The sequence below is a fragment of the Lipotes vexillifer genome, unplaced genomic scaffold (assembly GCF_000442215.2).
Source record: "Lipotes vexillifer unplaced genomic scaffold, Lipotes_vexillifer_v1.1 scaffold680, whole genome shotgun sequence".
Taxonomy (NCBI): Eukaryota; Metazoa; Chordata; class Mammalia; order Artiodactyla; family Lipotidae; genus Lipotes; species Lipotes vexillifer.
Window position 1 is genome coordinate 3061450 of NW_006780838.1, and position 10995 is coordinate 3072444.

General features: G+C 51.9%; 1 protein-coding gene across 1 annotated transcript in view; it reads left to right on the top strand.

The window, feature by feature from the left end:
* Positions 1 to 9456, top strand: part of TRARG1 (trafficking regulator of GLUT4 (SLC2A4) 1) — an 11013-nt gene extending 1557 nt beyond the window's left edge. The window contains exons 2-3 of the mRNA XM_007454244.1: positions 7816 to 7948; positions 9419 to 9456. Coding sequence (XP_007454306.1) covers positions 7816 to 7948; positions 9419 to 9432 — 147 coding nt within the window. The 3' untranslated portion in view covers positions 9433 to 9456. The remainder of the gene's footprint in view (positions 1 to 7815; positions 7949 to 9418) is intronic.
* Positions 9457 to 10995: the final 1539 nt, after the last annotated feature.

Sequence of the window (10995 nt, forward strand, 5' to 3'; positions counted from 1 at the left end):
TCCTGCTGCCCTGCTCTCCTCTGAGAAACCCCTTATTTCCTCATACGTCTCTATCCACTTCACCGAGGCCCAGTCTCCAGCCAGGGGGGCCTTCCCCAACCCCCATCAAATCCAGCACCACCTGCCAGGGCTTTAGGGGACACTGGCAGGGACTTGGTGTGGGCAGAAGAGCCAGGGCTGGGCCAGGCCTTTGAGGAACTTCCTGTGCTGCCTGCTGCTCTTGGAGGCAGCTGGGGGCAGAGCCGGGCCACAGGGGTGCAGCCAGTGGCTGTGGGCAGGGCCAACCTCTTGGTTACAGGGAGAAGCCCCAGGAGGAGAGACAGCCTTTGCGGAGGGAATCCACACAAGGACCCAGGAGAAAATGTTCGCTAGAATCCATCTCCTGCTGGGGGTGGCAGGGTGTGAGCTGGGTAGGAGCTGCCTTTGTCAAGGGAAACCTGGGCCCAAGGCTGTGAGACCACCGAACCCACCCCCAGTGCATTTCTACATCCTTCTCAGGTTCTTGAGTCAGGTCTGATGGTCACCGGGCCTGGGGCAGGGAATACAGTGCTAAACCAGATGCCATCACCAATCCCCACGAGCCTCCTGTCCAGTGGGGAGAAACTTGTAAACAGATCCTTACACCACATTGCAAGAAGCACCCACGCTAGAGAAAACCACAGGGTATTCTGTGGCCTCGGGCAAGTCACTCAAACATCTTTTCTCCTCAGTATTCCCATCTGCAAAATGGGTGTCAGCATAACACCTAAATTATAGAGTTGTGTGAGGGTGAAATGAGATGAGCCATACAAAGTGCTAAAGCACCCAGCACATAGTAAGTGCTATTACGTGATGGCAGTAATTAGGTGAGTGTCTCCCTGGCGGGGATGGGAAGCCATCACCAGACTGCTGGATTTTTTTTTTTTGGCCGCGCCACACAACATACGGGATCTTAGTTCCCTGACCAGGGATCGAACTTGTGCCCCCTGCATTGGAAGCACGGAATCTTAACCACTGGACCACCAGGGAAGTCCTGTTTGTTATTTTTCTTAGAGCTTTGAAATATAATTCACATATCATACAATTCACCCATCTAAAGTGTACAATTCAATGATTTTTAGTATATTCACAGACAAGCACAACTATAACCACAGTCAACTTTAGAACATTTTCCTCACCTCCAAAAGAAACCCAGGGCCTTTTTTCGTCCCCATCCTTCCCAAACCTGAGCAATCACTCATCTTCTTTCTGTCTCCATGGTTTTGCCTCTTCTGAACATTTTATAAGCAGACATACCTCGTTTTATTGTGCTTTGCTGCTATTGCATTTTTTGCAAATTGAAGGCTTGTGGCAACCCAGCATCGAGCAAGTCTATCAGCGCCTTTTTTTTTTTCCAACAGCATTTGCTCACTTTGTGTCTCTGGGTCACATTTTGTTAATTCTCGAAATATGTCAAACGTTTTCATTATTATTATGTTTGTCATGGGGACCTGTGATCAGTGACCTTTGATGTTACTAATGCAAAAAGATCACAACTTGCTGAGCAATGATGATTAGCATTTTTTAGCAATAAAGTATTTTAAAATTAAGGTATGTACATTGCTTTTTTAGATACAGTGTTATTGCACACTTACTAGACTACAGAAACGTATAAACGTAACTTTTATATACACTGGGAATGCAAAAGGTTTGTGTGAGTCACTTTTTTGTGATATTCTCTTTTCTAGTTCATAGGACACTCCCATGCCCTGGGGAGGGAGGGGTCAGTTATTTATCTAGAGCTGAAATACTTGGTGCCACTCAAGCAGCAGCAGGGGTGAAGGAGAGACAGAGAGTGTGGAAAGAGAGTTAAGTCTCCATGCTGGTGTCTCCAGGTCCTGGCAACAGACTTCAGAGCTCCTCATCTGAAGTCTTCCCGCTGGTTACCAAGTGAAGGATCAAGCCCTTGACCCCAGGGGAGAAGGAGACCCACAGCCCTGACAGCCTGGCTAGAGCTCACTGTCTGCAGAGCGTGTCCTAGTATGAGGCTGACAGAGTCTAGCTAATTGTTCCCATTTACCAGATGAGGCAACTGAGGCATATAAAACAGTGCCTTGCCCATGGTCACACAATTGGCAAGAGGCACATCACCTGGATACTGAATTCAGTGTTCTCTTCTCTGTCCCTGTATCTACCTCTGGGACAAGGATAGTGTGTCCCTCCCAGGAAAGGCAAACCTTTTAGGCACTTAAGCAGGGAGGGAATAATTCTACTTCCTTCCCTCTTTTTCTCCCCCACCTCCCAGTAGCCTCCTCTCCACCACCCACTCACTCCATCAGTGGAAGACTAATGGACCAGCAGTGTCCTTCCCACTGTAGCTCTGACAGGGGCCTGCTGGGACCAGGGCTGGGATCAGGGGCTCTACCTCAGGAGCTGTGATCACAGGTGTCCAGGCCCAGGCCTGCTCAGTACCGCAGCTTCCCGTGAGCTTCCTGGGGTGGCCAGGGCAAGGTTGGCTTCATCCATTTTACCTCTGGGTCAGGATGAGAAATGGCCATGCTCCCCAATCCAGCAAGATCTCCTGTCAATGAGGGATGCTGGGCCCCAGGCAGTGGGCCTTCAGTTGTTGATAAAAGAAGCATCAGATAGACTTGGGTGTGTATCCCATCTCTATCCCTTTTAAGTCACATGACCATGTCCAAATCATTCAACCTCCTTCCTTAGCTCCAGTCTCCTCATCTATAAAATGTATAATAAAACCACCTACCTCACAGGGCTGCTGGGAGGATTAAATGAACTAATGTGTGTGCCAAAGCCTGGAACATAGTAAATGCTTAATAAATGGAAGTGCTTGCTATTATTATTAATACTAAATGAAACTGTAATGTCAGAGGACAGGGCAAACCCCCAGTGAACAGGCATTTCTGGCTTTTAGCAATTTGGATATAATGGAGTTTCACCTTTCATTACAGCCTTGGGAAAGATAGGCAGCCCTGTCTGCGGTTTTGGTTGCAGCCTCTGAGCAGTCCCTTCTCTGTAGGTTGTTCCTACAGCATGTGGGAGCGATGCAGAGATCTAGAGTGGCTCCAACGCTTCCTTACTTAGGCATTTTCAACAACTTAATTATTTAACTGATGTGTTGCAGGCTCATTCTCATTCATTTATGATATATCCATTCACTCAACAAGAGTGCTAAGCCCTGACCAGGGCTGACGGTCAGCTGGCGTGTAGGCATATGGCTTAAGATATTGACATCTTTTTTTCTCTTGTTTTTGGCCATACCTTGTGGCTTGTGGGATCTTAGTTCCCAAATCAGGGAATCGAACCTGGGCCCTTGCAGTGAGAGCACGGAGTCCTAACCACCAGACCACCAGGGAAGCCTCTTGACATACTTCTGAATAAGTTGGTAAACAGCTGCGGTCTCAAGCCCCTAAGTCTACCCAATCCCTCCCATCCACCACTGCGGCTGCCCTGACTCCTTCCCCAGGATCCTCCACCATCCCTCCCCTCTCTCCAGCAACAGGGGGCTTAAACTGTAGTCAGGGCATTTCAGAAACAATTGTATCTATGCAGAGAGAGCCTGTGAAGCACATCCTTTTGCCTTGACCTACTGGGAGATGCTTGATCTCTGTGGAAGGGCCAATAACTGATCAGCCCTGGCACATCTTGTCAGTTCTGCTGAGATCTGCTAGGCCTTGGCCTGAGCCTCACGGGTGGAGAAAGCTCGTTCCTGAGAAGCTCTGTTGCCACCCTCCTCTGGCTGGTCTCAGCCTCTAGCAGTTCTCATCAGCATCCTTCTCACCCTATCCTCTCCCCAACCCCGCCTTGTCCTTTCCCCACACTCAAACTTTTTTCAGTGTCTTTCCTCACTGATCTATTAACCTGAATTCATTTTCTCACTCACCATCCCCACAGTCATTGCAATCACAAATGATCTATTAATTCAGTCATTACAACCATTACTGCGATTATTATTAGTGTGCCTTCAACTTGAGCCATTTGGTGTAAGAGGAAGCTGATGTCACTAACGGGGATGCAGAGCAGCTGGTAATTTACTCATAAAAAGAAATGAAGGGTTTTTCTCCATCCCTGGAAATAAGGGATGGATCTTTCATTTGGTAACTAATTGCGGGGGGGGGGGGGGGACTTCAGAAATGAGTGCCAGCTAGCTGTGGACAACTTCTCATGTAAAATTAGGGCTCTATTCTTAGAGGCAGTTACTATCCCTCCTTTCTACAGATTGGAAAACTAAAATTTACAGAATAGTTGTGAGGTTTACATTGCATAGAGTGTATAAAGTGTCTGACACAACAAAGAAGCCACAATCAGGTCTGCCCTGTTCCATGCAGCCATTCCCACTGTGTCTCCTTCAGTGGTGTCCCTCAGGCTTGAAGGAACACGCATGACCTTCCATCAGTCCAAGGATGCATGGATTGATGGCTCTGCGGATAAATAAGTGAGACTGGGCTCAGTATAACTGAAAAAAATTCTCTCTCCCTCTTGCCTTTCTTCCTCACCTCTCATGCCCAAGAAACTACCTGTGTGCCTCTCTCCATGGCCCTGAATCATTACTGCACAGACTTTTTCTGGAAAATGGGGGGCAGGACTCATCTTAAACCCTCTGCCCCTCCCCCTGATGCTATATTTACAGCTGAGAATGAGTCCTGGATAATGATTCAAGGTAACCCCAGGATTTCTGAAGCTGAAATTCCTGGAAATCCCAGAAGTCTTTCTGTATGCTGCTCCCTCCTCCTCCCAATGTTGCCTCGGTGTTGATGTCCTGAGTTTGGTGACCTGAGCTTGCCGTCCATTAGAGCGTTTTGTCCTTTACCACTCCTATGAGGCAGGGATTGTTATTAGGCCATTTTACAGATGAGGAGATGCAGCTGGAATATAGAACACCAACCAGGCAGGCGTGGTGAGAGAAGCAACTGGAGAAATGGAGAAAGGCCAGATCAAGAAGGGCCCCAACTGTCACAAAACGGAATCTGGATTTTGTCCTGTAGGCACTGGGGAGCCTACAACTGGGTGAGACAAATAGAGGATTTCTTCAAGACAGGAGAGAAAAAGATCCAGTCAAGAAGGAGAGGGTGCAAAGACCAAGGAGTGATTGGTGCCCCAATGTCCCTGGGCAGCAGAGAGAGGCTGAGGTCTAGACTGGAGCTTGCATAGTTCCTGGCACAAGGTAAATGTTCAAATCATGCTAGGGATTATGACCATTCCAGTGGGGGTGGAGGAATCTCAGTGGGCTTCCCAGAGGAGGTGGCATTCGAGCCAGCTGTTGAAGGATAGAGAGGATTTGGACTTGAGGTGTTATGGGGGAGCAGAAATGTGGGCGGGAGAAATAGCACGAGCAAAGGCAAATGGAGGTCGGTGCTCATGCCCCGAGCAGCTCAGATCGGCTAGACCCAGAGATTGTGGAAGAGAATGGCAGAGGGTAAAACCAGGAAATGCAAAGCAAACCTGAGTTTGGACTCTGTTCTGCAGACAGTGGGGGGCCGTGGAGGATGCTGGACAAGAGAGATTGCCTCAGCCATCATCATCTCTCTGAGCTTTTGCCTCAGCTCCTGGCTCTCCTGTGATCCCCCACTACAGTCGGCGGGGGGGGGGAGGGGCTTTGGGAAACCTGCATCCAATCATACCATCCTCTGCCCCCATCCTTCCATCTTCACTGGCTCTCACTGTTCTGGGATAAGGACCGACCTCCTTGCTGTATGGGCAGAGCCCTACCTGGCCTGGCCCTGCCCACCTCGGCAGCCTCCTCTTCCTCACTGTCTCAGCCCCGGCTGCACTGGCCTTTGTCAAGTTCCCGCCTGCTTCCTTCAGTCAATAACGATTTATTGAACATCTACATATTTGCCACGTAGGGACTCCCTCTGGGCCTTTGCACATGCTGTTCTCACTGCGCAGAACACCCTGCTTCCATTTGAAAAAAAAACCTATTTAATTCTTACTCATCTCTCATATCTCAGTCCAGACGTCCTCCCTTCAGGATGTGTTCCCTGACTCTCCCCTTTTATAAACTCTCATAGTACCAGGTGCCTCTCCTTTGGAACGCTACCCACACTTGCAGTTTTGCTTTTATTTGTGCGCTCAAATGGAGGCCAGCCTCCCCGCAAGGCTGTAAGCTCCATGAGCATAAGAACCGGGGCTCTCTTGTACACTGCTGCATCCCAGGGTCTTAGCACCATGCCTGGCATGAATCTCTGTAGGGTGAAATGGTGGTGTGGGGAGTAGAATGCAGAGGAAAAGAGCTTGGAGCCAGGGGGACCTTCAGGAGGCTGTCAGGGCTGGAGTGGGAAGTGGCCCCTGGAACTAGGGCAAGTGCAGCGAAGCTAGAGAAGAGAGTTGCCCTGGAATTGACTAGGAGAGGAAACTAATTAGTAGAAGGGCTGGCGGGGGAGTTATGACCCAGTGGGAGGACACTCCAGGCTGTTGCCAATAACTGGGGCTTGAGCGCGTGGAAGGCGGAGTGCAAGGCAAGGAGCAGATCTGGGAGGTAGGAAGCTGTGGTTTGGGGCGAAGTGAGTGAGCTCACACTGGGGCAGGCAGCTGGCACTGGCCTGGAAGGAGCTTGGCACAGGGAACCACGGGGTGGAGGTGGGGAATCAGAATTCTGAGAGATGAAGACAGGACCCAGGGGACGGGGGGTACCCCAGTGAAGAGAACAGAGGGGGGAAGTGTCCCTTCTGTGAACTTCAGCGTCTTTAAAAATGGGCAACACTGCCAACCCCATAGAATGATTCTGAGGCTAAATGAGATCATTTAGGCATAGTCGTCAGTAAGCTGCCTGGCACAAAGTAAGGGCTCAATACATCTTTGTCATCATCGTCACCATCATCATCAAGGTACTTGATGGTTCCATGCTGAACTCAGGAGCCTCCAATAATCAGAACATAAAATAACCAAATAAATGGCCTGAGGTCTTGTAAGTAGTCACACCTTTAGTAGACTCCCGCCTGTGCCTGTTCTATCAATAGAAGTCCAAGTTCTAGAGCTGGAGGAATCTGGAGGTCCCAGGCCAGTCCTGGGCAGTGGTGAGGGGGCCTCCATGGAGAAGCTTGGGACACACCTCCTACTGCTGCCTCCGGACCCTCATGATCCTATCTGTCCCTATGTCCTCTGTCCATCCCCATCCTTACCCACCTGATTTCACCCCCATTTAATAGGGCCAAGAGAAGCCGAGCTCACTGAGGAGTGAAATATCAGATAGGCCCCCTGTGAAGCCATACATGGCTCCGCCCCAGCCCCAGCCTTCCTGGTTCAAACCCCAAATGCCTCGCCTTTCTGGTGTGATCTGGGAAGTGGACTTGGTTGAACAAGGATGTGGTTCCTGGGTGGGATATAGGGAGAGGGAGGGCCAGTGAGTTCTTTCCTTTTATGGCAAGAGGGGGCTCACAGAGCAAAAGAGGCAGGTATGTCAGGCCATAGAAAAAGCCACAGGGGCTGCATTAGTGCAGCTATAGGAATGAGCCTTGGGCTGGGGTCCGCAGGGGCCTGGCTTATCTCTCCTGCCAGCTCAGCATGGCCCGGACCTGGCCCACCCTCCCAGGCCCTTGGTCTCCATTATACCACCCTGCCCGTCACTGTCCTGAGATGACGCCCTGCGTTGCTTGGTCATGCTTCCAGCTGTCCCCAGCCAGCGAGGGGCAGGCTTAGTTACGGGTCTCCTCAAGAGGTCTGGCCACTGGAGTCCAGGCCACTTCTCCTGAAGGAGCCCCCTGCCTCTCCCCTATGGGGGCTGCTGGAGTGTGGGCCGCAGTGGGGACCAGCTGTGTTCCAGGGGCTCAGTAAGGGGCCCCCTGCAAGGCTGCCAAGGACCGCCTTCCTGAGGTCTCTGCCACCTTCTCTCTGCAGTCTAGAAGTAGCATGCAACAGGGAGACCTGGACGGGGCCCGGAGGCTGGGCCGCCTAGCCGGGATGCTCAGCATCACCTTCATCATCATGGGGGTCGTCATCATCATCGTGGCCGTGACCGTCAACTTTGCAGGTGAGGCCCAGCCGCACTCCAGCTTACTCAGTGTGAGGACTGAGGAAGGCTGTGTCCCAGCGCCCTGGGGCAGGGGTGCTGGTGGGGAGAAGGGTAAGAGCATGTGTGGGCCACAGCCTTTTCCTCTCACTCAAGGAAAGCAACCCAGTCCCCTGCAGGGACTGGCTGAGTGGGGTTGGCTTTCTGCCTTTCTAATGCCTGGAGAATAGATCACTAGGAAAGGGCGTGGGAAGAGCACGTGCCCAGGAGTCAGAGGCCACGAGCTCTAGTCTCAGCTCTGATGGTCCTGGGTCCTGCACCAGGGTCTGCCTGGGTTGAGTCTCGGGGTTTTCACGTCGAAGGTGGCAGGAAGAAGCCTCCAGCACAGAGGCTTTTGTGAGCATCACCTGAGACAATGCATGTGACTCTGCTTTGTAAACTGGGGGCCTGCCAGACAGCATCCCTGATGAGACAGCCAGGACCTACTGGAAGTAAACCATGCACGTGCTGGAAGTCAGGAAGCAACACTTTTGTGAGTGCCCCAGGGAAGTTATCCAAGCAGGACGACCATTTTCAAAGGTGACACTCAGCTGCTCACAGAGCCCAGGCAGCTTTGAGAATTTCTGGGCTATGCAGGTCAGTGTTGTCCATTTCCCTCTCGTCACACACTCACATTGGGAGCCTCCAAGCATCTCTGCCCCTTTGGTGATCAACATAAGCTGTTCCCCTAAAGACCTTGCCCCTCAATGTGTGCTCCATGGGCCAGCAGCCGTGGCTGCTGACACCAGGAAAGGGTTGGAAATACAGAATCTCAGGCCCCACCCAGACCCACTGAATCAGAATCTGCATTTTAATAAGATTCCCAGCCCAATCGTTATAGTTTGGGAGGCACTGATCTGGAATACAGAGTTTTCAACTTGGGGCAGAAAGCCTGGGATTCAGCCGTGGGGTCATGGGGAACCTTGGCCTCGTAGGAGACGGAAGAGTTCAGGTCTGTAATCAGTCTGCCTGGGTTCAAAATGCAGGTCCTCCATTTCATCTGTCTGAGCGGAAGCATGTTCCATAATCTCTGAGTTTGACAGGTGTGCAGGTGCCTGAGAAGCAGGAATCCACTAGCCCAGGGTATGAGCCTCAGTATCACCTTCTGATGTCTCAGTCTCTGTTCTGCTGCTGCTTGTCACCTTAGCCATGACTCTTTCAATGGCAAGTGACAACCACTGAACTCAAATTGGCAAAGGGGACTGTATAGTTTTCACTAAAATATTCAAGCAGCGATGGTTCTAGCCTCCGGGGTCCATGTGCCTACCTCCGAACCAACCACCGAGGCCCTGGTCCTGTCCTTGGCAGGAGCTCACTTCCACCGGGAGCCCCTAGCCAACTCACCTGGGTACCATTTCCCGCTAGGAAACAAAGACTCAAATCCTCAAAAAAGGGACCGGAAGACCCTATGTTCTGAGCTCTGTTCTGCCATATCTGTTCTTTTCTTTACAGTTCAGAAGAAATAAAACTAACTAGGGGGCTGTGCTAGCAGAAGCAGGCCCCCGCCCGCTGGAAAGCTCCGCACCCACATGCCCCATGTACCTCGGAGGACAGGATGGTGATTGCCAAGTGCCTACCTGTCCCCCAGCTCCAAAAGTACAAACTTGGAGGGAAACCCCCAAGTCACCCCATTGCCAGCCCACATCGAATGGGAAAGCAAGAGGAAGAAAGGAAGGGAGGAAATGAAATTGACTGTGAAACCAGTGAATACTGTGGTTTAATCTCAGGGGCACGACCGGGCATTTTAACCCCAGGGTTCTGGCTGGTTTCTCATCCCCACGATTTCCTGGGACCTGCCAAGCAGCACATATCTCCAGAGTGAGAAGAAACCAGCCCCACAAGCAAGACTACAGCGGGGAGAGAGGTAGCCCAGTCCCTGCGTGTCTGATGACCAGGAGAAAAGACGCGGGCCTTTATCATCTTTTGTATTTTTCTTGAGGCGGGATAAAAAAGACTGTTTGCATGCCTTGTGCCACATACCTGCTGCGATCCCAGCCAGTACCCTGAGCTCAGAGGCCAAGCTTCTGCTCAGCACATGCCCTGGAACCCCTCGGACACACAGGATGTGCAGCTGCTCTGGAAAGAGGCAACAGCCATACTTCAATCCTACATCCATCGCAGGGTGGAGGCACCGAGAGGAATGCTGGTGGAGACAGAAACGGGGACAGCATGACCCATAGACCTCTTCCCAGACATTTCAGCCCCAGGAACATCTCGGCTGAGAAGTCTGGTGTCAGAGCATCTGCCAGGCTGACGCAGTCTGCCTCTAGTCCCTACCTGGGCTGTAGCCTGGGGCACCAACCAAGAACTCCCGGGGCCTGACCTTGCCTCCAGGACAGCCAGTGAAAAGGAACCCAGGTCTGCGCTCTCATCCTGGCAGGCCCTCCCTGTCTGTCTGGGGCACAAACTCGGAGTTTCATGCAGAGGGGCTCAGGGTCCCCATGCAGAGGGGCTCAGGTGGGGCCTGGGCTCCCAGCTCCCAGCCCAGCTGCATCTGATGCTCTGTGTCTCACCCTGTGCCCCTGGGCAACCACAAACAGCAAAGGCTTTCCCCGGAGCAGGCTTTGGGACCACCCCTGGGGGAAATTCCCATGGGCTCCCAGGTCATTAGGGGTGTTTGTGCCTCTTCTGCAGGGGCGTGGGCCAGAGTTTTTATGAAGGTTTGTTGTTCATGGGGTCTAGAGAGTTTCAAGATAGAGGGAAGAGCTTGGCTGAAGGGTCCCATCTTTGGGGACCCGGGCTTAGGAACACATCCACATGCCCAGAATCAGGGGCCCGGATACCATGGCCTTTGTCTCAGGACCTAATGGGACACCTGGAAGGAGTTAAGCAGGGCCCCTCAGATTTCTCCCTGGTCTTTCTTGCTCCCACTTCCCCTGTTGGCTTCAGCCCCCAAACCCTTGGAGAAGGGTGCTACAGGCCTTCCCACCCTGTGAGGCCCTGCCTAGCAGCTAGGGTTCCAGGAGGTTGGGAGGGCGGGTTCTCAGGGCCCCAAGTTGGCCAAGAATGTTTCCTCTGTGCCTGTTCAG